Here is a 25,375-nt window from a genome sequence, read left to right as displayed (position 1 = left end):
AGGCGGATTCAGCTTACAGGCGGAGTTAACAGAGAGTCAGAGAGGCTGATAATCGCAAATCACAGTGATTTTGTAAGTTCCTAGCTCTCCTATATACCTCTTGCTATTCGTCTAGGCATGGTATTGTTAACAGAACTGATGGTAGTAATTGAAAGTCTTCAACACTCAAAACACGAACTTCTCGCCTACAAGCTCCTCACTCTTTGCCCAGAGCTTTTCCGCTTGGCTCCAACTGGTGTACCAAATCTTGGTGTTCTCAAGAATCTGGCAATCACTCAAGAACACACCCCTACCATCCCACTCTCCATCCTCGCCTTTCACCTCCGGACCCGTCTTTGCCAGATCTGCTTCGTTCTGAAGCGGCCGCTTGGCAGGTAGTGTCAAGGCGGGATCAACAGCAGCTACCAAAGATGTGCTAGCTCCAGCGCCCAGCTCCTTGAAAACAAAACCCCTGCTTTTGAGCATTTCAATCCCCGCTTGGAACTGATCGTGGGGAACCTCTCGACTCAGTTCGGTGATGATGACACCAGGGTGCACAGCGAAGCTCAGTATTCCGTACTTTTCGTACAGGCGCTCGTTGAGACCGAGGCTAAACAGGGAGTTTGCTGTCTTGGACTGTCCATAGGCACCCTGGTGGATGTAGCTCTCAGCCTTCACGGCCTCTTCCTCCAGCTTAGCTAGTCGGTAGAGGCCCGCGTAGTCAGGCTGCTCAACTAAGGGCAACGTGCCGGTGGGCTTCTCCCAGTTGATGTCGCTCCAGCGGATGGGGCTGTAGTTTGCACCAGTGGAGGAGACGTTGACAACTCGAGTAGCACCCTTTACGGCACCGGGCTTTTGAGCGGCAGCGATGATCTTAGACATGATTAAGCTTGTAAAGAGAAAGTGACCAATGTGGTTTGTGGCAAAGTGGCGCTCGATGCCATCCTCATTGAGCTGGCGCGTAGGCACATTCATGATGCCCGCATTGTTCACGACAATGTCAATGGTTGGAACATCGTCCCAGGAGTTGACTCTCGCAGCAGCCTCTCTAACGCTCTTCTGGGTGCCGAGGTCCAACTCGAGAAGTCGAGTCTTGGTGTTTGGATACTGCTTTGCTAGGGCATCGGCGCATTCCTGCAGCTTGGAGGGAGTTCGGCCGGCGATAATAATGAGGGCGGCGTTTTGGGAGGCGAATGCTTCGGCGGTGGCGTAGCCGAGGCCCTTGAGGTTGACGCCGGTGATGAGAATGGCCTTCCCGGAGATGGATGACGGGAATGCTGCGGCAACGGTCAAGGCCGTTGTGTGAGGGCCAAAGTCTGTGTGGGTGGTTGTGGAAGGCATTTTGATTGGATTCAGCTCGTTTTCGTTCGGATCCTTTTGATTCCTTCTTTGTTTCAGGTCATTTGCGTCCTCTATATACTAACTCTTTCACGATAACCCCGAGCAAGACACAACCGTCGTCGTGCTTTGTGCAGGGGATCATGCCCTTCTTCGTAGATTCAAGGCAGGTCTAATGCCGGTAAGTCCGTATCCCACGGCCCCACTTCCGGCCGGACACGCTAGCGGCCGGCCGCATCTCCAAACTCGACTCATGGCGGGCCTCAGATGCCATGGAAAACGCTCAAGAGGTTGCAGTTTGGCACAATGTCCGAGGAGCTCAACTTTGCCGTCAGTGTAGCGGAGCGTCACTGTATCATGCGTGGGCTTATATGCTCTGTAGATCCCATAAAAGGGAAGGCTGAGCTGACGTTATATGTAGCGGCTGAACCCGCCTGGCATCTTGTAATAAAAGGTTCAATATATTCTGCCCCTAATCTTTCGATCATCTAAAGTTCTCACAGACGGCCACAAATATGTCACCGATCGCCCCATACGCCAACGATCACCGCGACACAAATGGCCCCGGAGACGCCCGTCCTACCGCACTCAAGATTGTCCGCGATCAGGCCTTGGACGGACAGCTCAGCGGGAAAGTGATTCTCGTAACTGGGGGCACTTCCGGCATCGGGTTTCAGACTGTACGTGCCTTGCATGTTACTGGCGCTGACGTTTACTTTACCGGTCGAGAAAATCAGAAAGGCAAAGAGGCGGAGGAGGAGCTGAGGCGTGATGGAAAACCGGGAAAGGTTGAGTATATGGAGATGGGCTTGGATTCACTGCGGAGCGTACGGGAGTTTGCGGCTGAGTTTCTGAAGCGAACTGGTGGTAGTGTCAACATTCTGATATGCAATGCCGGTAAGTTTAGGCGTCAGACTGGATGCTTCCCTTACTGTGATTCATGGTTCACTAATTGTTTTCGTCGATTGTAGGCATCCGCGGATATCCCAAAGGCCAGACCGAAGATGGCTTCGAGTTGCACTTTGGAACCAACCACCTCGGGCACTTTGCTCTCTTTCAGGCTCTCAAAGATGCTTTGATCGCTTCAAGCAAACCTTCTTTCCAGTCTCGTGTTGTCTGCCTGTCAGCTTCGGGTCACCGCCAATCAAGCATCCGCTTCGACGACATCAACTTTGACCAGGAAGATGTGTACCAACCTCTACTGGGGTACGCCCAATCCAAGACGGCCAACATTTACATGGCGCTTGAAATCGAGAGACGGTATGGAGCGAAGGGCGTTCGTGGCCTGGCTGTTCATCCGGGTGGAATTAGCGGCACGAGACTCAATCGGATGACGCCTGAGACACAGCTCAACGCCTTGATCAGCGATCCGAAGATTGCACGAAAGATGAAGAGTGCGGAGCAGGGAGCCGCAACTACAGTATGGGCGGCTGTAGCTGCCGAGTGGGCAGAAAGGGGGGGCGTTTATTTGGAAGACTGTCAGGAGAGCGAGCCTTGGAACGGAGATGAGACTGTTTTGGCACCTGGTTATGCACTCCATATTCATGATGCAGAGAGTGCATCAAGGCTGTGGGAGATCAGTCTGGAGATGATTGGATCGGTTGTATGAGATGTATGTGAGGTTATCAAACCTTGGGATCAGATTCTCTCAGAAGCAGACAATGAATGGGTGATGTTGGAATTTGCTGTTGCTGGCGCATATTGGCCACGTTTGCACGCACAGTGCCAAGAATCAAGAGGGCTTCCGTAGCTCAGTTGGTTAGAGCTTCGTACTAATACTTCGGCTTCACGCCTAGTGTTGGTAATGCGAAGGTCGCAGGTTCAAGCCCTGCCGGGAGCAAGCTTCCAGTGCCGTCTGATTCTATTTTTTGTTCTTTTTTTGCTGTTTCATAACACGATCCCGTAGAGAATAGTGAATGCTAACGGACTTCAAAAGTCTGTTGCTGATAGACAATTGTCTGTATCATGCACGGTATGTTGACGATTGGAACATCATCAGAGAAATAGTAGATAGACTCGGCTCTTAGTTGACGTTATCCTATCTATTCCAGACACAAACCATCTACATGAACATCTCAAAGCGTCTGCAAAGCATGTCTCATCCTGTACGATGACATTTAAACGGTAATGTTGTAGACCTGGCCGACATAGTGAGGCGGAACCTCGCTGCTGAACAGCGGCACCTTTGCATAAATCTCCTCCCCATGCGCAGCAAACGCCTCCTCAAACTGCTCCGCCGTAGCAAAGTACATGAGCGTAAGCGTGCTGTAGGGGGCGTCCCGGCCAAAGGTGGTGATGGTGTAGCCCGCCATGCCAAAGGGCTTGAAGAGGGAGTAGACCAGGGGCATCTGCTGCTGGCTGTAGTAGTCCATGTCAAAGGTCGAGTCGTAGGTGGCGTTGTGGATCTGGGGGTAGACGGCCATGGAGAACCAGTCGCCGGTGCTGCCGGCGCAGACGGTCTTTTGGGCGGTGGCTGCGTGGGTGAAGAGGGCGGCTGTGGAGGAGAGGCTGGTGGTTGTTAGTCGTTGGGGACGTTTGGATGTGATGGATGGGGACTTACACAGAGGCAAGAGTTTGGAACTTCATTTTGCTTGATATAGATGATGAGATTCTTGATGGTCAGTTTCCAAAGGGTTGTCGGTGTATTAGAGAAGTGATTGCTGCTTTGTTTGTGTGTCTTTTCTTGAACCGCAACGGCATCGAACATCTTTTATCTTCTTCTCTTTCCAAATCTCTCAACTACCGATCTCACAGCCGTTCGGTCTTGGTTTTGATAATCATCTCACGCCCATGCTGTCTTCATTATTCAATGGTGGTTGGAACTCGTGATAGTCCCTTGACCTTCCTTGTCGAAGGGTCAAGAACGGAAGCTTTACCCCCTGGTCTTGCAATCGCCGAACTTCAAAAGATCCCTACCATCTGAACATAAGACCAGTGACAACATGATCAACCCCCCAGCGCCAGCTTTTGCAGAAAGTTAATCAGCTATTTCAAGTCATCATTCCGAGCTTGTAACCACGCCGTCGGCAGTTGAGTGTCGTCCTGCATCGGCGTTAAAACAACCCCACTGACACTTACACAATTCCCTCCAGAGTCTCTTCTCTTACACATTCAACAACCTCCTGACAACCGCAACACCCGGCCATATCGACAAATTAAATAAAAACAGCCGTCAACAGAATTCAGCCCTTTCCCTTTACGCCACAATGCCTTATTGGCTGCCTTGGCACATTAGAAATTCAGCATCAGACTTCCCGAACGCCGCCACGCGGCTGTCACTCGGAGTTGCTGACTGGATGACGTCGGCTTTAATGTCAAGCTTATCGCCTAGCCTCGCCCAGCTACAGCGGCAGTCACCGAAAGCCACATACTTGGCTGGCTCAAGCCACGACAAATGCATTTAACTTCGTTAATGTGGGAGGCATCGGAGGAAGCTGAAGTTGTGAACTTGGCGTGATCTTTAGGCGATAGGTCAAGATTTCGTAAGCCAAGACAAGTTATGAGGAGGTTATCGCCGTAGTTTGGGATGTTTCGGAATTGTGAAATCTCTATATATATATTATGGAGTTGTTCTTCAGTTCCTGTTGACTCAAGTCAGTCTCCATCAAGCACAACTTCAATCAACTCCTTCAAGCAACTACCTCGTACTAACACCAACAACCACAACCACTCCCCAATTACACTCATATAATTCTTCCAGTCCCCAATTCATATACTCCGAAAAATGCCATCCCCCTCCGAACAGACCCTCCTCGTCACCGGCGCAAACGGCTTCGTCGCCCAACACATCATCAACGAAGCCCTCACCCGCGGCTACAACGTCCGCGGCACCGTCCGCACGTCCTCCTCCGCCGCAAAGGTCCGCTCCGTCTTCTCCTCCCACGGCCCAAAGTTCTCCGTCGCCGTCGTCCCCGACCTCACCAACAAGGACCTCTACGCGCCCGCCTTTGCAGAGAGCCCTGCGCCCATCACGGGCGTCATCAACGTCGCTGCTCCATTTTCCTTGAAAGTCGATGACCCGGTCACGCAGCTGCTGAATCCTGCAGTCCACTCTGCTGTCACTGTGCTTGAGGCGACGAGGCAGTTCGGTCCGTACGTTCGTCGTGTGGTGAATACTTCGTCGTTTGCGTGTATCCTGGATCTCTCAAAGGGATACAGGCCCGGATACACTTACACGGAAAAGGACTGGAACCCAATGACCCATGAGGAAGCCGCCAAAGCAGACAACGCCGCAGCATATTGCGCTTCAAAGGCCCTGGCCGAAAAAGCCATGTGGGACTGGGTCGAGAAGGAGAAGCCGTCATTCAGCCTGACCACCATTCAGCCTCCCTGGATCTTCGGCCCTCACCTGACTCCCATTGACGATCTCTCCCACCTCAACGAGTCCTCTGAAGCGCTCTGGCATCTCGTCGGCGCAAAGGAGGTCCCCGCTGTTGACTTTGCCGGCTTTGCAGACGTTCGTGTCGTTGCAAAGGCCCATATCGAGGCCTTTGAGCGTCCTGAAGCTGCTGGCGAGCGCTTCCTCTGCGGCCAGCACTTTGACTACCAGAGCGCCGTTGATGCCCTGCGCGAGACGATGCCCCAGTTGAAGGAGCGTCTGCCGGTGGGAACGCCGGGCGCGGGCAAGACGCAGGATATCTATCAGCTTGACGGAAGCAAGGCGGAGCGAGTTTTGGGGATAAAGTACATCCCCCTTGAGGTCACCATGAAGGACTCGTTTGAGCAGCTTTTGGCGGCTGAGGCATGAGTATGCTTGGTTCATCATGGATATGGAGTTTCATAGATCGGGTTGAATTGATGAAAGGAGCTACTTTTTTTTTCTTGAGCATGCAATTGGTACAATAACATAGAACAATCGAACTGGTAATGTGAATAAAAAGCATGTAGAGTGACGTGGTGTGTTCTATTGCATCCGTCTATCCGAGATGTGAACATCTATGTATATACCTACTCTGTACAAAACTCACATAGGAGACGCCCTCTAATGCAGCAAAAGGTCGTATCCGTCCTTGGTGATCCGAACCTCGTCCATGCCGAATCCGTATTTACGCCGAATGAGTTCGAAGATGATGAGTCCGGCACTTGTGCTCGGCACCTGTCGGATCGTGTTCCACCAGAACCCGCGGTATAGCCACTTGCCCAGCTTCAGTCCCTCGGCCGATGCCTCAGCAGTACACCCTGCCCAGGTCTCCTGATAGGCGCGGTAGTACGCCCGCAGCATCTTCCACCGCGGCCGAGGCTGGTCCGGATTGGCGGCTCGAGATGCGCGAAGTCGTGCAGCTTTTGCGTCCAGATCCTCGAGGTGGTCCCAGTGTTTGACTTGAAAGTGCGTAAGTGGGTGGAGAACAAGCTGTTGCGCGAATGAGGCGCTGATGCCGGCTGCTAAGAGAAACATGGGCTCGATGGCATAGTGTGGCCGAATGAGCTGGATGCCGTCATCTTTCGGTCTATCAGTTGGACGCTTGATGGCAAGAAGATCGACAATGTCCTCTTCCAGGCCCCCGTAGTACCACGTCACAAAGCGGTAGTACGCCTGTGCCTTGATGTACTCGAATGTGCTGAAGAAGATGGCACAACCAACGCTGTCCTTCAAGAACGACAGCCCCCATCCCGCGAATATGCCACGCATTCCAATTTCCCTTAGCTTTTCGGCACTGAATGTCCACATGCTGCGCGTCCGTCCGCTGCCGTCGCTGGGCATCATGTCGCGATGGTCGTAACGCGCCTGCAGGGCGTCCAGCGGCGCCGCCAGAACACTCTGCAGCCCGCCTGCGAGAAACCCAGCCGTGAAGGTGGCCTGCGGCGGCGGCGGAGGATACACGCGCTTGCTGGCCTTGGAGCTCTCTTCATGCAGATGGCCGAGGATCTGCAGGTATCCCGTATACAGAACGGCGTTGACGCCAATGTTGGCGATGAGCGGCGGCAGGATCTGGTTCGGCACGACGCTCCAGCCCTCGTGGCGGATGGCCGACGTCAAGACGCCGGGGGTCGTGCTCCGCATCCAGAACCACGTCTGCCTGAGCGCCGCCACCAGCTTCGACGGCGACGCATCTTCCGCCACGGCCTGCATCAGCTTCTTCGTCTGCAGCTGGTGGATCGTGCGGGCATACGCCAGGTAGTCGACTCTGGTGCGGAAGAAGGACTTGGCCGGGGCGCGGAAGTAAAAGGCAACGAGCTGCGCACTTAGAGCCCGCACTCCGGCGGCCGAGGCGGCTGTTGCGGCATTGTTTCGAGGGTTGCGATCGGGCAGGTCGACGCCTGGCGGCAGGACGGGGAGGACGCCGGTGGTCGAGTCTGGGAAGGCGGCCAGAGAGGGAGCGTCAGAGCGGCCGGAGGTCATGGCTCTTGCGGCTGTTGCGGCTCATTGTGGGAGCGACGCGGGCGGAGGTGAAGAGTTGCGCGGCTTGGGCATGAAGGAGACGAGAAGATGAGAGAAGAGATGAGAAGCTGAGGTTGGGAGAAGTCTGCAGGCTGACGTAGAAGTTGCTGACTAAGCCACCGTTATCAGATCTCACTTACACGGAGATCTCATCTCCTTCTCTTAGGTACCTCGTTACCTTGCCTTGCTTGCCCAGATACGCATGAGTCAGTTTGTGGGAATAGAGATGTGTTGTTTATGGTTGTGACCTGCGTGATTCCTCGAATACGCAAGCCATTCTTGTCATCACTCGATTATTGTCCGAGTTGGGCCAACATCCTTTGGCAACCTCGTCCTGTACTACCATATAGGGCTGGCGGAAGTAGGAGACAGCCAAGTCAGGATGAACAATGCTTGCCGAGAGACCCTCCTCACCAGGCACAGACGATAAATGAGCGTGACAGTCGATCAACCCGGGACTGAGATACTTGTCCGTCAAATCGACCACGATGGCGTCATGGGGGACTTCGCCGCCATTTCCAATTTTCTGAATTAACCCTCCTGACAGGTTGACAGTCTGCTTTGGAATGACCGTCCCATTTGCTGTGTCAACAACATTTGCATTCTCAAAGATGTATGTCCTCTGTGGCGGTAGCTTCCTCTGCTTGATGAGGTCCGGTTCTGCTTCGCTACTTGCAACGGCGGCAATTGGAGCTGATAGCTTGCTCTCCATGATGTGAGTCTGGAGCAGCGTCATTTTCACGTAATAAATTGATCGCTCACTGTGAATGAGCGATTGCGATCGAATACAGCACGAACGAGAGGCACGACATAAGGTAGGTGAGTGAAGTGAGGGGTTCGTCAACAAGGGTATGAACAATCGCAGGGATGCTTTAACAGCCGTCAACTCCTCCAACAAACAACAGTCTCATCAAGTCTTTGGACTCCATGAAGACGGCAGAAATCGACTCTCCGATATCTTCAGAAATGCCATCGATGTAAAGCTTAGGACGCGCAAAAAGCAAAAAAAGAATGCCTCCAGCCAGATTTGAACTAGCGACCTTTGCATTACGAGTGCAACGCTCTACCCCTGAGCTATAAAGGCACAATCGCATTCATCTTATCGATAAAAGCTGCCTTGCTTGTGCTAACTATATACCATGTAGCCTAACAGCAACAGCAGACACATCCTAACCTCCCTTCCCCCTACCTTAGGTAGGTAAGATCAACTTGATAGCATCAGCAACCTGTCTACCCCTTCTGGCGAGGCACTACCTCTCTTTTAGTATTCAAGTTTTTTTTTTATTTTTTAATATGGCGCACATGGTTGAATCTCAGGTTGTGGCTTCACGGTGGAGGGTTCGTTCGGAACGCTATCACAAGTATCTCCATCCGCCTATCTTGGGAAACGCGAGGGTGACAAAGAGCAGTTGTCTATCACATGATTGACGTCGCCGGTTTGCAGTGTTGTTTCTGCTCATACTTTTGTTCCAACAGCCGGCTCTTTCTTCAAGGTGGCGCCAAGCATTGATTCTACCTCTTGTGATCATCTGGACCCATGACAGAGAATATCGAACACTTGGTTCCTCCATAGAGATCACGAGACAAGCTTCGCCCGGCGTTTAGGTCGCATCCTACTCCTATCTGCGCACTATTGACATGTCGAATAATGGCCATATTATGTGTTGGTAGCCAAACAAGCAAATGTGTTCTTGTACCTCTTTGTCCAAACACTTGAGTCTAAAGTGATTCGCTGCACAAAGGGCTTGAACTGTTTACATGCAGTACAAAGAAGAAGAATCAGCACAGGCGTCAAGATATGTGGACGCATCTGGCCATGCGAGCAATTACGGGCAAATGCGCAAACTTTGCGACAGCATTTACAGTCGCTGCAAAGCTGCCCAGTATTGACCCCTGTAGGACTGGAGATCATCACTCTCGAGAGGTATAAATTAGCTGTGAAGGGTGGATGGCTCAGTATCCTCAAAGACCTCAAAATCGAAAGCCTCAGGGATGAAGTCCTATTCAATCCAGTTGTATTGCTGCTTCTGTCGTAATGAGTTGCCCTTCGGAAAAGCTTGTGACGGCTGTGAAGACTGGGAAACCGACGTCATTGGCCGCCTGTCACTCCAAGAATAAAATCTTCTTCGTTCATATGCTAAGCATCTGTGGGTAGTTGCCAACACAGCCTCTGACAATAGACACTGTTCACAAGTACATCCTTTCCGGACCGATATCTCTGGCAAACGCAACCGGTCAGACGCCCATTGTGCGTTCTTCACGTTTCTCCAAAAAGCCAATCTGCTCAAAACGCACGGTCAAATACACTTGGCGGAAAAAGATGGCCACATGAAGACTCTCAGGGGGATAACGAACCCTCTTGAGTGGGACATGGACACTAGCGAACAACCACTCCTCCTGGCTCACGCCTGCTGCTGGGGGTTGGCGCAGAAGTTAAAACCAACTTTCACCCGTTCTAATTTCTACAGGCTCATGAGACAGCTGCATCCAATAATTCCAAGGAAACTCCAGGTCGATACTGAGCAGTGGCGCCTGGCTTCACTTTCTCACCAGGCCGCACTGTACCATTCCATTGCATCGTCTGACCAGACTGGGATCTCTAATGGGATCTCTGATGGCACTGAAGGCTCGATAGGTCTCGACGGACTTCTCAAGGGGTTTGCTAGGTTGCCTCGAGAGTTCCAACAGGTAATCTGGCGGGAATTCCCCACCAAATATCTGACATTTTACCTGCTAGCAACTGCTGAGAGTGTAGATGTGGCATCTGACTCGAAGTCCAACTTGAAAGTGACGGCACCTATCTTCTCCCACCAGCCTCTGATACCGGAGGGATTTTCGGGGAAAGGATGGCTTCACACGACGTTCATTTCAATATTAGGACGCCGATATGTGCAACGGGTCCATGTTTCCAAGGCCAAACCATCTAGCGAACCCAATGCTCTCGAAGTCTATATCCTTAAAATCTCTCACCTGCACTTCACGGTCTTGGAGATTGGTATTTCTGCCATCCAGATCGTCTACAAAGACGGTACAGTGTCCAATTGGCTGGGGGACCCCGAAGGAGGGTGGCGTGGTTCAACTCTTGGGTTACACCTCACTGACCTTCGAGTCTGGCAAGACGTATGCCTCTCTTAACCAGTGTCATAGAACTGCAGAGCTAATCAATGCGCATCAGGATCTCAAAGTACTCAGTCTCATCCCTCGTATCAGAGAAAGCGAAGACTCCACTAGGCATGACCAGCTGTCGAGAACCTTTGCCTCGAGAACGCTCTGGTATAACTACCCCCATCAATCCGCCGGGGATGAGCTGCGTCTTGCTCGTTTGTCTCCGATCCGCATCCCACTCATGCATCATCCGGGATGGTCTTTGAATCAGTATCTGCCGTTCTTTGAGGATGGGTCCCATGCTACGGGCATGACTGTATACCTCGGTGGCGATGGCACCAACGGCATTGTCATACATGGACAGAAGCTCGATCACGGGGTTGGACTACGTGAAGGACTTTCAATGTACATGCCTTTCAACCATGGCGAGAGAATCGTACGGCTATCTCTTCTGAGTAGTAGATACAAACATCAAAATGGCCCTTTCCTTCTGGTGAGTGTTGCGGAAGCCCGTCATGACAGTGCCACCCGGTACGAGAGAATGGATGATGCTGACTGGAAATATCATATGCTAGGTTGAGACAGAGGTCAAGCCCGAGAATCACACAACTACGCAAGATGCCACTCATCGATGCGTCTTTTTTGGTCCTGCACACTTACTCTACGCCTTTCGGGAGATGAGCTGGACATCTCTGCTTCTAGGTTCAGCTAAGGGAGATATGAGTGTTCTCAAGGGATTGATCGTAGATCCGTTGGCGTTGGGTGAAGGCGCGAATCTCACCACGCTGGGGGTCCATGTCACCCGCACAGAGATGGAACAAAGATATGAGGCTCGAGATCAAGCCTCAAACAGCATCCATAAGATCATGTTACCAGATCGCAGGCCTCGAGAAGAATATTTTGCCCACCTAACTGTTGCCGGGCTCATCAATGTAAAGGAGCTCGCTATTCAGAAGACATACCGGACGGAGAACGCAAGGCCTCGGTGTACAGGGCTACTCATATGCTATTTGGATGACTCGAAAGCGGTTCTGGGACAATGGGACGTATCAGCGAGCTCGACAATTATATACGATGCTGCGAATGGGACACCTCTCACTTCTTTACTCTTTCAGAAGGGCCCTAGCGGTACTGGGCATGGTAGAGGCTACATGGTCGATATTGTTGCCAACACCTCAGAGGAGGCTTATCATGCTCAAAGTCTCCAGGAAGAAGTTGACTTTGACCTCGCTCCCGAATTGGCTGGTTCAACATTCGAATGGCAGGCATCAAGAAGTGAGGTAAGCATGCATCTATTCTGGTTCTGGAGGAGAAAGCTGAAAACGGCGGAGTATTGACATTCTTGAACTACAGAGCGTCTGCTGGATGTTCGGCCAAAGGTCGGATTTCGTGCGGTATTGCCAGTTGAAGAAGCTTGAGATTGAGCCCGGAGAAATCATCCCATATACAGTTCACCATATGCCGTAAGACACAATTGTTCGGGATTTGGAATGCAGTTGTTCAAGCGACATTGAAGAGCTCATGTCATTCTGAGAGGGTGGTCAAGAGAGATAGTTCGAACAATAGTAGTCCCCATTGCAATAATGTTCTTAAAAAACATATGCTTCAAGTTCGGTGGATTTGGGTAGTTGCGGAGTTATAGAAGTGGCACAATCCCTGTCAATATCCAGGCACACACAAGATACAGTATGACTCACCTCGCGATTTGCTACAAACACTTTGTTCTTCTCTCAAGAATAACTATAATAAAGCTGTCTATGATATAGAAACTGAATATCTCAAGATCAAAATGGCCGACACCGTGATTCTGATAGGCCCAGAAGGATCTGGAAAGTCTACAATCGGCAAGATCATCGCCGACGCCCTCTCAAAGGAACTGTACAGCCTCGACCGCCACCGCGACGAGCTCTACGGACCATACGACTACGACAAAGCCCTCGCAGAAAAGATCTACACAGACCAAGGTCTATGGGCATTCTACCAGCACTGGAAAACATTTGAATACAAGGCCGTCGCACACATCTTGCAGAATGCAAAACAGGAGGGCGATGAGTTTTATGGCAAGATTCTCGATTTCGGCGCCGGACACTCGGTTTTCGAGAACCCGGAGGAGCTGGCACACATAGAGAGTCTGATGAAGCCTTATGCCAATGTGTTTCTGGTCGTGCCGTGTGAGGATGTGGATGAAGTGGTGAGGATTACGGAGGAGAGGAGGGGGCATGAGCTTGGTCTTAACAGGCACTTTGTGGAACATCCTAGCAACAAGAGGCTTGCGAAGCACATTATTTATACGAAGGACCTAAAGGCTGAGGAGTGCGCCGAGAAGATACTTTGGATCATGGAATCGAGAGAGGAGGCGTAACGAGTCTCGAGCTTACAACAAGTAATGTCATCATAAAGGGGTTCACCAATAAATACATCCTAGAACATGCCTAATTAAGGTTCTCAAAAGGCATCCATTGACAGGATATGGTCCATTTCCAGGCATTACCTACTTCATAGACAACACCCAAGATAACTCATCGTATACGGAGCTACCATCCCCACGGTCATAACTCATTCTTCCAGATCAAGACAAATACCTCCAATCAACTGGCGCCATGAGCGACAGCATCTCGCTCTCCGTCGCCACCATCGTCAACTTGGCCTGAGCCTTGAGAAACTGCGCCTTTGACCGATCAAACGGCTTCCCATCCGCCCCAGAGAACTTGGTCCCGTGAAACATGAACTTGTCGCTGGGCATAAAGTCGCCGCCCATATCGATGCTGAATCCGCCTCCTGAATATGGTGGACATCACATATTAGTACATGCCGTCAAATCTGAATGACACTGAAGAGAGTCTATATGTTGACATACCTTTACCAACGGCGCCGGGCCTTCCAAACTCGCTGTCCGTCCCCGGCTGTCCCAGGTCGAGCTGGACTTTCCATCCCTGCGGCCACTTACCAGCCACAGCAAGAATCTCAGAGTCGGGCACTGTTCCAGGCTCTCCGGCATCGCCTCCGTCCCCAGATCCATCAAGGCTTCCCTTGACAGGTTCAAGAATGACCACAAGCCCGCCGCTCTTCGGCTGTGTCTCCGCTCCGCCCTTTTGTCCATTACCGCCGTGCCCGCCCCGGTACTGAACGCTGACTCCCATAACAGGACTCGTAAGGACCTGCGTGGTGCCGAGCCACTCCCCAGCAACCGCCAGACGGAGACGTCCGCCGGCGTATCCCGCATCTCCTTGCATGCCGTTCGTGCCGGGACTCGCGGGATGATCCGACGGATGTCCGCTGGCGACGTTGAAGCGCACCAGCGGGAGGATCGCCTCCTTGTTGGCGGCGTCGTGGACGAGCTCAATGTCCTGACATGTGATCTGGACCGTGACCGGATAGTCGGTCTTGCAGGGGACATTGAGTGGCAGCTTGTCCATCACGACCTTTGCTGCTGTGATGTCGTAGAAAACAACGTCTCCGTCCGCATCCTTGATGGCATAGTCGGCGAGATCATCATGGTTCGGGTCTGCGCCTCCTGAGCCGGTCAGGGTGATTACCTCTGGGAACGACCTTTGATACTTGTCATGTAGCTTTGCGGCCGGCGTGTTGTGTGCCTGTGCTTGCCAATCCGAGGGCGGCTCAGGCAGCTTGGAGCCCCTGATAGCTGGGCCGGCAGCTGGAGCTGGCTCACCAGAATCCAAGCATTGCTCATCCATGGCCTCCTCCTCGGCCGCCACCACCCCGCTCAGCTGATTGTCGGCAAAAGAAATCGTGCTGGCATTCAGCTGGTTGTTCCGGAAATGGAACTTGATTGGGCTTGCCTTTTTCTTGTCCCAACCCGTTCCAAAGTGGGCAAGCTCCAGCGTATCGTTGCCGTCAACACCAAGGCGTGCCGTGGTTTCTGGCTCGCCGTAGCCCTTCTTCTCGTAGTACGGATAGGCGTTGGCGATGTCGTGGCCATAGCTGTTGCCCTGCGAGTACGAGAAGACGGCGTACGTCTCCCCCGAGCTGCTTGCTTTTGGGATGCTGGCGCCCATCTTGGTGCCCGTGCCGAGCGATCTCGTGCTGCCGTGGTGAGTCGCAATCACGGAGCGCACGAGGCCGTCGGCGGAGCTGATTTCCGGAATAGACTCAAAGTTGGCATCGCCCGGGAAGAGCAGCAGGTTGTCTCCCTTGCCGACGAACAGCGCCAGAGCGCCGAAGTTGTTCTTGTCCGGGTAGTTGAACTGGTTGTTGCGCATGCAGCGAACAACGGTCACGTTCTTCATCTGGACGTAGTCGACACTATCCGTCCACTGATGGAGATTCCCGTTCTGCTGGATCAGCCACGCCGTCTCGTTGGAGACGGTCCCCGTGATGTGGCTCCGGCCAGGGGCGATCCATGGTCGCAACGTGATGTCGTCTGCTGAGCCCGAAAAGTCCTTTGCGTGACTGCTCTTTCCGATGCGATAGTGGTCGGCGTCCCAGTGGGAGAGCAGGATGGGAACGGCTGCTTGGCCGCGGATCATGTGGTAGCAGACCTTTTTGTCCTCGTCGTCCAGCTTACCGTAGCCGAAGTCGTTGGCAAAGGCTGCCCCGTACTTGTCAAAGGCACGCGCACTATGGCCTGTATTGAACAAAGAGAGTCAGCTCAGTACGACAAGTATACGAACAATTTGAGCAGTTATGGGGCTCAAATATCTGGCAAAGCGAGCAGACTACAACTTGGAGACTGGGACAACACTCACCCTGTCCGACATCATACACATGATACGCAATGATATCCGCCTTGTTGGGCAGAAGAGCGCCCAGAATATCATCCACCGTCGCTGGAGAAAAGAATGGAACTTTGGCAGCTGATACCATGGGTGCCGCAGGCTTTGGAGGTTGAACTTCAGACTCCGTCGTCTTGTTGTCGTCGTCGTCAAGGTGCTGCAGATACCCCTTGCCGGAAGTGTCGGAATGGACAATCTTCTGAACAAGATCCCGGACGGCTTCCCCAACAGCATTGAAGCTCCCAAAGGCCTGCTGCAGTGTTGTGACGACACTGGCAGCAATGTCTTTGCTGATCGTCTGCACCTCGGTCTGGACGACGTAGCCATGGTTGTCTTCAAAGTACGACTCGAAGCGGAACATTCTGAAGCTCAACCGCGGCTCGAGCAGCTCCAACCTTGTCATGCCATCTTTGAACGGCTGCTCAAGGTTAAAGTTTTGCTTTGTGACCAGCTGCTTGTTCTGCTGGTTGAGCTTGAAGTTGATCCAGGTCCCCTCGGTGACGCCCGGAGGCACAGCATGCAAGTAGATCCAAACCAAGGCAAGGCGATATCGACCAAATCCAGGGGACCCCGCTGCCACAGACATCTTCTCGACGGCGCGGATGAAGAGCTCGTCTGAGAGGGAATTCTCCGTGATCGCCTCAACACGGACCTCGTATCCATGCTTCAGCTTGTCGATCCGGTCAACATAGCCAAAGAAGCAGTCCGACCGAGCTTTCCGCACGACGTCTCTGCCCCTCTTGCGATCGCGCTTGCGCTTCCTCTCGCGATCCCTCTCCTCGGGCTGCGGAGGATGCGGGGGCGGAGGCGGATCTCCAGGCTGGCCCGGACGAGCTGGCTGCCCTGGAGTCGTCTGCGGCGGCAGGATGACGATGGGAGGCTGGACCGCCGGTGGTCGCCTCTTGCTCTGCTGGTAGCGGGCGTATGCAATGCCTCCCACTGTCTGGGTCACGAGCCCTGCGACGGCTACACCGATGAAGTATGCAACGGGTATCAGCGGTACAAACAGCTGTGCGTCCTCGGGGATGTTCTTCTTCAGAGGCTGAGTCTTGTCGATTTCCTTGTCGATGGAAACGACGCGGTGCATGATCTGGTGGCTCTCGCTGTCGCCCTCCGCCGGGGGAGGGGGCACATCATGAGTGGCCGGGGGCATGTGTCGCAGCAGATAGTCCTTGATGGTGGCAACCCACTTGTTGTCGTCCAGCTTGTTGGCCTTGATGTTTGCTGTGAAGAGCTCGAGTGGGAACCCCTCGGCCGCAGGACGATTCTCGACGAAGCGCTGCCCCTGTTGCCGGCAACGCTCTTCCAAGGCCATTTCGTATTGTGCCGTGGCATTCTTGGCGAGCTCATTCATGTGCGCGTGGACAGTTTCGGCGAGCTCGAGCTCGGCAGCCTCCTGCGTGACGCCGTCCGCGAGGGCTTCTCTGATGTATTCGTCGTAATCCATGGTGGCGGCGTTTACTACAACTTGAACAACTCAACTCGATGCCCTGACCAATTCGATGAGACAAGGGTAGATATTGTTGAGTCAATCTGGATCTGAAAGTCTGAGGGAACATTGCATCGTTATGGTCCAAAGACTCGGAGGTCTTATAACCATTCTAGCAAGGCGAATTGGGAGTTGATCAAATCTCGAGCCGTGAGTCCAGCTGAATCAACTGGCCCATGATCAACCATCTCCGGAGACTCTACCCCGGGACATCGGCTCATACTGGCGAAATCATTGAGGATCAAGACGTTCTAGATTGCCAACACGAGTGTCTGTTGATCACTCTCAGCTCGACAGGATTGGGAGGATATGTCTCATTTGGGGCCGCGTGGCTCCCAGCCGCAGCGGTTCCCCCGGCCCGCCTCAATAGTGGCAAGACTAGTTCCCTTCACCTGAAATTCCGTGTCCTTTTTACGCTCTAGAGGTTCAATTGGCGTCCAATCAGGACTTGAAAGCGGTTCATCACTTGTGTGAATATTGGGTGAATATTGAGGGAAAAGATGCCTTGTCACAATGCCTCGCCACAAGTGCCATGAAACCGGTTTGTCAAAACGTTGCCCCCGATCATGCTGATTGGACGATAGGATCAAGAGATGCATGTCTCAAAACGCTGTCAATACTGAAGAGACAAAATGCTTTGTGTTGCGTTTATGGAAATTCAGTTGATCTAGGCTCACTGTCAATGTCATCAATGAGATGCGCGATACCATGACCAAGTCTTTCGTGTCAAAGAAGAGGGAGCCAACTCTCAGAGTATATCGACTGTTGCGACTTTGTGAGACCAGTAAGACTATGACAGAACCCTTGAACCGCTGACGGGCCGTGCCTAGCTCTTCGTCTCGGGACCAGAGATTGGCAGTTGTAAGTGGGAGTACGGCCACAAGCGCCGATGAGCTGAAGTCTTGACTACCTGTTAAGTAACTCTTTCATAGTGTAGCTTGGTACTTAGGAATGGCCGTGTTATTGAGGAGAATTAAGAAACATTAGTTGAGACAAGTCCAAGAATCATAAGCCCTATAGTTCTCACAAATAATCTCGTTTCCCTTGGATTGCCAGCAATAGTCACAACTAAGGGTCGTTCCACCTGTTTTCGAATATAGCATGCCTAACTAGACGTCACCACAACTTTGCATGCCTCGTATAGCATCAAATACAATCTATACGACGACAACGTCATCCTTATCGATGGATCAAGTACTCTGCTAAGCCTCTCTCTGTGATACTATTTTCAGCACTCATCTTCTCCCGGGGCGCAGGCAGAAGGATCCCGTCCTCAGTCTGTGCAACCACTAGATGACGGAACGTGAGCATCTACAGAGGCCTAGAACACCATTGACTCCCTTGAACAACGCATACGAAAAGCCTCACTTCTCCAACCAGTAGCGTTGCGAGCGTATGATGGGGAACTCTGCTATTGCAGCAAGGGGGCTGACAGCCTCACCATGTTTGTACTACGCTCTGCATAGGACGATTCAGTAGCTTGGGTATCATTACATGACATATTCGCAACAAAGTAGGCGGTCCAATACAGATCATCGATATAAAAGGCCCTTTGGATGCCATTACCCTCCCAAGGCTTCCTCATCAGACTGAGCACCTCAAAGTAGCATCAAGCACACAACATCAAAAACATCATCAAAATGGCATCCACCAGCACCGGCAAAATCTACGTCCTCAAAAACAGCTTCACAGCCGCCGCCAAAATCCTCGCCCTCATAAATAACGGGGGCACATCCCTCTCCATGATAGACGCCCGCAACGTCAACCCAGACAGCCTCTGGTTCCTCACGCCCACCCACACGCCGCACTTCTACCGCCTGCACACCATAGCCAACGGCGTCAAGCAGTCTCTCGATGTCATCAACGACAACGGAGTGCAGAGCGTCAACCTCGAGCTAGCCAGTACCGGGGAGTACTCGGGCCAGTATTGGAGATTCGATGACTGGCATACGAACGCTGCGTATCCGTATCGTCTGAGCAATAACTTTACGGGGCCGAATGCGCATCTTGACGTTTATTCGGATACGTTTGCGGCGCATCTGGCTGGGGGGGACTATACTGGGCAGCATTGGGCGCTTGTGCCTGCGGATACAGTGGTTGTGACCACATCGTAGAGAATGAGGTTTCAACGAAGTTGGTGTCAGTGGCAAGTACAGCGCAAGAGAAGGGGGGCGATATCCAGAACAGAACACTGCTCTTAGCAGTTGATACAGTGGACAGACAGGTACAAATTAAGGACTGTTTCCATCCCTGACCTTGAGGCTTGTACCCGATGAGGGGGCTTGCATAAGGCAGAGATGGGCACAAGTAATATATTTCTCTTCCATTCCAGCCAGCCTACTACCTGTCTCCAGGTAGCAATCTACCTTAGGTACGATCCCCAAGGCTTGACTGATCTCATGTCTTATTTTGCTACATCCTATGAGATTGAGATATCGCCAGGTGATTAAGCCAAATACGTGGCATACGTAACGTAACAGTCAGGTTAATGTACTTTGTTCCCTCGCATTTCGGACACATTCGAGCGTCGAGGAAACTTTCGAGGCACAAGTTGGAAAATTCATGTATATCGAGTGAGCTTGTCGTGCTAGTAACCGTATGATATTCGCACAACCAACTTTTCAATCACCACCCATTCACAAAAGAGGTCCATCTCGCTTCTAACTTATAGCATTTATCTCTAACACTTGGGTTTCATACGTTGTCCTACCCATAGGTTTCTTCCTGTAGCGCGCGAGTTCTAGTCGTCATGGTTACATGTCCTGGTCAGCCCGAGGCGAGAGGCATAAGAACCCAGGATTCCTCTTCGTCATCCCGTTCATCCTTCGTATCTGTGGCGTCTGCAGGAGGCTGCTCACAAGACGCTTGCGGAGAAGCACTTGTTGCCGAGGGAAGCTTATGTGTGGCAACTCTCAGCAGATTATGCTCCAGCCTCCGATCCGCATCCGTATAAGGATCGCCGGCCATCTTCCAATCGCGAAGAGCAAGCAATAGCATAGCTCTCAGATTATAATGAGCGTAATGTCCGGGAAGGCTAAGTCTCTTGCACTTGATTCCAAACGTCTCGAGGAAACACTGTAAGCTGGGCCGCTGCCTCAACTGCAGCGTATATTGCGCAGCCCTGAGAATGTCCAGTCGAAAGCAAGCTCTTTCGGCAATTGTCCAACTCGAAAAACTCAGCGTCTTCAGGAGTTCGCAATCCCGCTGCAACTCTGACCCAACGAGAACGTAGTTGCGATCCTCGATGAGATGCCTGATGTTGGATGCAGCCTGGTCGGGGTTCACATACCGAGTCTCCCCGTAACGAAACTTTTGCGTGAGCCCGTAGTCTTTGGTGACGTTTTGATAGGAATGGGTTGCGGCTTCGGCCTCTTCGTCTGTTTCAATGGGCTTTGTCAGGCTTCGAGTGTCCAAGACGGAAACGCCGATGCAGAGACTATCCGGTGAGAAACGATTCTCGAAATCGCTTCCTGTAGCGACATCGATAGACACAAACAAAACATCTCTCATCAGAAACCCTTGCAGCTTCTCCAGATGGCGGAGCTTATCGGGCAGTATGGTCCCCCTTGATTCGCGGGCCTGCTCGTGGCGATATCCCAGCAGATGTCCCAAGACGATATTCTCTTCGCACAAGGGGACGGTACGTTGTTGAGAAGAAGCCATGTCTGAGATTATTGAAGGGGAGAGTTGGAAGATTGAAAAGCTCAAGGGATTTCAGCCAGGTTCATATACCTCTATGTAGGTAGGTTGGCACTTTTAAACTTTATGGCTGAGAAGGGTTTCCTCCTGAGAATTGGCCGAGATACCTCCTTCCTCTGAGCCTACCCATACCGAGCTCAGGCACGGTTTGATACCGTTGTGGACATCAGACAACTTCTTAATCTGGATGAAGTCGTGGTTATCGCCATTGGAAAGATCACGTAATTACTGATTCTACAGCATACTTACAAGCCTTTGTGCGTATATTCAGTATCATGGCCTGATGGAAGACACTCAGGGGCTTCTCGTGACGCAATGCATCGACCATGATTACCTATGAGGCTGTAGAAGACCCTATTATCGCTTCATTAAGCTTGAAAGAACGAATTGATCATCTCTCTTCTTTTATCAGCCTGTGGAAGGCAAGGTATACTGCTTGCAAATTTCGTCCAAAACGGAACGTTATCGACATGTTTACTGGGAAACGACATTGCATATCTCGTGCTTCAAGTGTCTTGTATACTGAACCCGTTCTAGCTAACCCAAACATTGATTTTTTAAACCCTTTGCGCCATAAATTTGCACAGTTTACTCTTCCCCTGCATCGTTCAGCCACTGGCACCCCGTCATGCCTTTTGGTCACGCCCATCAAGCCACTTGCTCATATACGGACCATCCAGCCAGTAGCCAAGCTTCTTGTAGTAACTCCTTACGCCCACACCCGAGATGACGCTGATCTTGTCGCTCCCATGCTCCTCCCTGGCTATCCTCTCGGCTTCTTCCATCAACAAAGTACCAAAGCCTTGGTGCTGGAATTTGCGAGGATCGCGTGCGTGGATAGGAACAGCAGTGCCATACACGTGGAGCTCCCGGATCATACTGGTAGGCTGACCGATGAGCTCCTCTCGGTATGTGTATTTTTCAGTGCATTTTCGGAGGCGCAGGAGGGCCACCAGAATATCCTGCTTCGGGTCTTCGTAGGCGAGGAAAGTCTCCCAGCCGCCGTTGGCAGTGTAGTCTCGGCGGACCAGTTCAATCTGGTTTGGCCTAATCTTGTGCTTGACCTCGTTGACTCCGACTTCTCTTGTTCTCACATCTCGACATGTGGTGCCAAAGTCCTTCATCCGAGCCAATGCCAGCTCTCGCAGGTTTCCGTTCTCAACTCCCGATGTGACGAGCGGCATGGGGATATCTCGCTGGACACGGTAGATGCGCGTCCACGGGGGAATGAGGGCCAGGATTCGTGCCACTAAATCAATCAGTTGGTTGGGGGTGTAGTTCTGGTATCTTCCTGTCCGCCACAGCTCGTATAGACCCGTCCCTCGAATCACAAGTGTCGGGTAAATCTTGAGGCCATCGGTTCGAAAGGCCGGATTTTCGAAATATTCTCTGAACTGATCAATGTCACGCTCCATCCCGACATTGGGCAGGTCAGGCATCATGTGGCTGACCACCTTGTAGCCTGCGTCCTTGGCCAGGCAGAATGTTTCTGCTACCGCCGCGACTGTATGTCCTCGATTTGTGTCTCGCGCAACATCTTCGTACAGTGACTGAACTCCAATTTCCAATCTCGTACAGCCATATCTCAACATGTCTGAAAGATGGGGTTGCAGACAGTAGTCTGGTCGTGTTTCGATTGTGATGCCCACGCATTTTATGTTGCTCATCTCGCCAGCCTCCACCGCTTCGTCGACCTTGGACGTTTGGTAGCCGCTAAGCGCATTGTGCAGCTGGGCAATGAAGTCCTCTCTGTAGGACTCTGGCAATGACATGAACGTTCCGCCCATGATGATGTATTCCACCTTGTCGACTGAGTGTCCTAGCGACTTGAGCTGATCTACTCGTCCTCGGGCCTGCTCAAATGGATCGTAGCGCGCGCGAATGGCTCGCATTGAAGTGGGTTCGTATCCAGTGTAAGACTGCGTGCTGTATTCGAAGTCGGAATCGGGTCCTCCAGGGCAGTAGACGCAGATATTGCCCGTATATGCGATGTGCGGGCATCGATGCGGCTTGCACATGACGGCGACGACGGCGATGCCAGATGACGTTCCTATGTTTGGGTCAGTGCCTTGAATGGGTTGTCACTGGTGATACGTTGACTAGGCAGACGTACGGATGGGCTTTGCGATGAGCCTCGGCAAAATGTATTTCTTATAGTGTTCGGGGATCGCAGCAATGATGGCCGTCAGCGGAGGGATATTGGCCAGCTTGTGCTTCTTGGCCAGCTTCGCCCGCAGCGAGTTGAGGTTGATGTCTCTGCCCGGCCGGCCATTCTTGGTAGCCTCGTGGTCTTCGATGAGGGCGTTGGCAAGATCCGCGCAGCACCGCAGGAAGCGCTCGCTCTCTGGCGCCAGTTCGACCGTCTTCTTCTGCGACGTCGCAACCGCCGTCATCGTGGTCGTAGCCATTGTGTCTGTAGTTGTTGCGCCGTTTCAAGCGCTCGTGCAGACGGCCGAGGTTGGTGTGAATTATGACTGGAGGTGGTTTTGATGCCCCTCGCTGATGGTGTCGATAAGAACTTTTGGCACTTTATCGCCTTCGGTGGGGCAGTCTGAATCTCGAATTTTTGGCGTTTACGGAACCAAAACGGCACACAGATATATTGCCGTTTCAAACGGAAGCGTCAGCAATAGTAGCACATCGGCGTAAACGGTAAGCTTTCACGCACGGACAAGCCCCTCACCGTAATGAATTTTTTTTAACGCTGCCATCCAACTGTCAATTCGGAAAAAGCAAGTGCCGTGGCCCCGGCAGCACCCGACCGCAGAGCTGCCAGAGCCCGTAATTTTGCTGCCATATCGACGATAATCCCTTCTGCCAAGCTTCAAGCCTCAACTCGCTCCCTATCCTCCAGCGTTTGCAACCCGCGACGCTTCGCTCGACGTCTTTCTTCTTCCTCTCCTCGGACCTCTCCCCTCTTCTTCTCCCCCTCCTTCACAGCAATGCAGGCCATTCCTAGAACCGCCGCGCGCTCTGCGCTGCGCAACGCCCGCCGTGGCTACAGCACCGCCAGCTCGCCGTACGCCAAGACGATCGAGAACCTGCGCATCAACAGCGAGACCAAGGTCATCTTCCAGGGCTTCACCGGCAAGCAGGGAACGTATGTTTTTGAACACCGGCTGTCGAGACGGGGGCAGTCTGAGACAGCGAAGAGGGCGCAATGACATGCTAATGGGAGGACACGCAGTTTCCACGCCTCGCAAGCCATTGAGTACGGTACGATAAAGCCTCGCCCTCGCCGCTGCGCATGACTGCTGGCCACGATTACTTACGCGCTGTCGCCTCTAGGAACCAAGGTCGTCGGTGGAACAAACCCCAAGAAGGCTGGCCAGACACATCTCGACCTGCCCGTCTTCAAGAACGTCTCCGAGGCCGTCAAGGAGACGGGAGCTACCGCTACTGCGCTTTTCGTCCCGTATGCGACTACACCCTCCTGATTTCAACCTCGATCCATATGTAATACTGACAACTACCAAAGCCCTCCCCTGGCCGCCGCCGGTATCGAAGAGGCTCTCCAGGCCGAGATCCCCCTCGCCGTCTGCATCACCGAGGGAATTCCTCAACATGGTCAGAACTCAAGAGCCCCACCATGGGACTTCCTATTCCCGCCCACAATAGGAAGACAATGCGAACGACAATGGCTAACCCTGCCACCACAGACATGGTCCGCATCACCCAGATGCTCAAGACCCAGGACAAGACCCGCCTGGTCGGCCCCAACTGCCCCGGCATCATCGCCCCCGGCCAGTGCAAGATCGGCATCATGCCTGGCTTCATCCACAAGCGCGGCCGCATCGGCATCGTCTCGCGTTCCGGTACCCTGACGTACGAGGCCGTCAACCAGACCACCCAGGCCGGCCTCGGCCAGTCCCTCGTCGTCGGCATCGGCGGCGACCCCTTCAGCGGCACCAACTTCATCGACTGCCTCAAGGTCTTCCTCGAGGATGAGGAGACGGACGGCATCATCATGATTGGCGAAATTGGCGGTTCCGCCGAGGAGGACGCCGCCGAGTTCCTCAAGCAGGCTAACACTGTCAACGGCGGCAAGCCCGTCGTCAGCTTCATCGCCGGCATCTCCGCTCCCCCCGGCCGCCGTATGGGCCACGCCGGCGCCATTGTCTCTGGCGGCAAGGGCGGTGCCGACTCCAAGATTGCCGCGCTTGAGAACGCTGGCGTCATTGTCGAGCGCTCCCCCGCTGGTCTGGGCAAGGCTCTGTACAATGAGTTTGTCCGCCGCGATCTGCTGTAACCAGCTTCGATTCCTTATTCTCTCGCATTTTCGCTAAAAACGGAAAAGGGAGGCAACGAAGAGTCGAGCTTGATCATTTAATTTACCTAGATACAATTCAAAACATATAAAAAATTATCACAGGAGGGAGTGGTGGGCTGTTTACCTCAAGGGCTGGAGTATGTAGATAGGCAAGGGGAAACGGAAGAACATGTCGTCTTTTTCTCCCAAGAGAAATGGGCTGCTTGCTTTGTTATCAAATCATGTGCTATTAGCAGGTGATGATATATTTGGCTGTCCAAAGAGGACGATACGTCGAACGCTATGCTTTTCTCTGTGAGTTTCGACGGACGTCTTGCCTCCAGTCCAGACAGAGTCGACCGGAACTCAATGCAAACGCCAAATCTCGAAAAAAAAAAAAAATT

The 25,375-nt window shown here is 52.6% G+C and overlaps 11 protein-coding genes across 11 annotated transcripts; 5 read left to right on the top strand and 6 right to left on the bottom strand.

The window, feature by feature from the left end:
* Positions 1-165: 165 nt before the first annotated feature.
* TRIREDRAFT_66256 (uncharacterized protein) lies at positions 166-1,320 on the bottom strand (the record flags this gene model as incomplete). The annotated part of the gene is made up of 3 exons (XM_006967551.1): positions 166-333; positions 397-666; positions 715-1,320. The coding sequence occupies 3 exons, from the start codon at positions 1,318-1,320 to the stop codon at positions 166-168; spliced, it is 1,044 nt and encodes a 347-aa protein (XP_006967613.1).
* A 512-nt stretch (positions 1,321-1,832) lies between these two features.
* Positions 1,833-2,926, top strand: TRIREDRAFT_4990 (uncharacterized protein; the record flags this gene model as incomplete). Its single annotated transcript, XM_006967514.1, has 2 exons — positions 1,833-2,214; positions 2,289-2,926. The coding sequence occupies 2 exons, from the start codon at positions 1,833-1,835 to the stop codon at positions 2,924-2,926; spliced, it is 1,020 nt and encodes a 339-aa protein (XP_006967576.1).
* Positions 2,927-3,434: 508 nt separating this feature from the next.
* TRIREDRAFT_109949 (uncharacterized protein) lies at positions 3,435-3,903 on the bottom strand (the record flags this gene model as incomplete). The annotated part of the gene is made up of 2 exons (XM_006967550.1): positions 3,435-3,825; positions 3,878-3,903. 2 exons carry the CDS (start codon positions 3,901-3,903, stop codon positions 3,435-3,437), a joined length of 417 nt encoding a protein of 138 aa, XP_006967612.1.
* A 1,138-nt stretch (positions 3,904-5,041) lies between these two features.
* Positions 5,042-6,141, top strand: TRIREDRAFT_80335 (uncharacterized protein; the record flags this gene model as incomplete). Its single annotated transcript, XM_006967629.1, has 1 exon — positions 5,042-6,141. The coding sequence occupies one exon, from the start codon at positions 5,042-5,044 to the stop codon at positions 6,062-6,064; it is 1,023 nt and encodes a 340-aa protein (XP_006967691.1). The 3' UTR covers positions 6,065-6,141.
* A 127-nt stretch (positions 6,142-6,268) lies between these two features.
* Positions 6,269-7,687, bottom strand: TRIREDRAFT_80332 (uncharacterized protein). The gene has a single exon (XM_006967549.1). It carries the CDS (start codon positions 7,655-7,657, stop codon positions 6,299-6,301), a length of 1,359 nt encoding a protein of 452 aa, XP_006967611.1. The 5' UTR covers positions 7,658-7,687; the 3' UTR covers positions 6,269-6,298.
* A 2,044-nt stretch (positions 7,688-9,731) lies between these two features.
* On the top strand, positions 9,732-13,163 carry TRIREDRAFT_109946 (uncharacterized protein; the record flags this gene model as incomplete). Its single annotated transcript, XM_006967628.1, has 7 exons — positions 9,732-9,843; positions 9,891-10,816; positions 10,872-11,294; positions 11,377-12,081; positions 12,155-12,264; positions 12,412-12,425; positions 12,568-13,163. The coding sequence occupies 7 exons, from the start codon at positions 9,732-9,734 to the stop codon at positions 13,161-13,163; spliced, it is 2,886 nt and encodes a 961-aa protein (XP_006967690.1).
* A 207-nt stretch (positions 13,164-13,370) lies between these two features.
* On the bottom strand, positions 13,371-16,981 carry TRIREDRAFT_109945 (uncharacterized protein; the record flags this gene model as incomplete). The annotated part of the gene is made up of 3 exons (XM_006967548.1): positions 13,371-13,579; positions 13,659-15,386; positions 15,508-16,981. 3 exons carry the CDS (start codon positions 16,979-16,981, stop codon positions 13,371-13,373), a joined length of 3,411 nt encoding a protein of 1,136 aa, XP_006967610.1.
* Positions 16,982-18,663: 1,682 nt separating this feature from the next.
* On the top strand, positions 18,664-19,137 carry TRIREDRAFT_109944 (uncharacterized protein; the record flags this gene model as incomplete). The annotated part of the gene is made up of 1 exon (XM_006967627.1): positions 18,664-19,137. One exon carries the CDS (start codon positions 18,664-18,666, stop codon positions 19,135-19,137), a length of 474 nt encoding a protein of 157 aa, XP_006967689.1.
* Positions 19,138-19,789: 652 nt separating this feature from the next.
* TRIREDRAFT_109943 (uncharacterized protein) lies at positions 19,790-20,686 on the bottom strand (the record flags this gene model as incomplete). The annotated part of the gene is made up of 2 exons (XM_006967547.1): positions 19,790-20,276; positions 20,313-20,686. 2 exons carry the CDS (start codon positions 20,684-20,686, stop codon positions 19,790-19,792), a joined length of 861 nt encoding a protein of 286 aa, XP_006967609.1.
* Positions 20,687-21,348: 662 nt separating this feature from the next.
* Positions 21,349-23,130, bottom strand: TRIREDRAFT_4989 (uncharacterized protein; the record flags this gene model as incomplete). The annotated part of the gene is made up of 2 exons (XM_006967513.1): positions 21,349-22,772; positions 22,836-23,130. 2 exons carry the CDS (start codon positions 23,128-23,130, stop codon positions 21,349-21,351), a joined length of 1,719 nt encoding a protein of 572 aa, XP_006967575.1.
* Positions 23,131-23,586: 456 nt separating this feature from the next.
* On the top strand, positions 23,587-24,971 carry TRIREDRAFT_22910 (alpha subunit of GDP-forming succinate-CoA ligase; the record flags this gene model as incomplete). Its single annotated transcript, XM_006967525.1, has 5 exons — positions 23,587-23,822; positions 23,910-23,938; positions 24,011-24,137; positions 24,201-24,289; positions 24,382-24,971. The coding sequence occupies exons 1-5, from the start codon at positions 23,665-23,667 to the stop codon at positions 24,969-24,971; spliced, it is 993 nt and encodes a 330-aa protein (XP_006967587.1). The 5' UTR covers positions 23,587-23,664.
* Between the last annotated feature and the right edge of the window lie 404 nt (positions 24,972-25,375).

Source organism: Trichoderma reesei, assembly GCF_000167675.1.
Source record: "Trichoderma reesei QM6a unplaced genomic scaffold TRIREscaffold_18, whole genome shotgun sequence".
Lineage (NCBI taxonomy): Eukaryota > Fungi > Ascomycota > Sordariomycetes > Hypocreales > Hypocreaceae > Trichoderma > Trichoderma reesei.
Note: the sequence above shows the minus strand (reverse complement) of the source record. Positions and strands in the feature narration are given on the sequence as shown.

Excerpts from the sequence above, each read along its gene's own strand:
- TRIREDRAFT_80332 (XM_006967549.1), bottom strand. The coding sequence starts at position 7,657 with ATGACCTCCGGCCGCTCTGACGCTCCCTCTCTGGCCGCCTTCCCAGAC.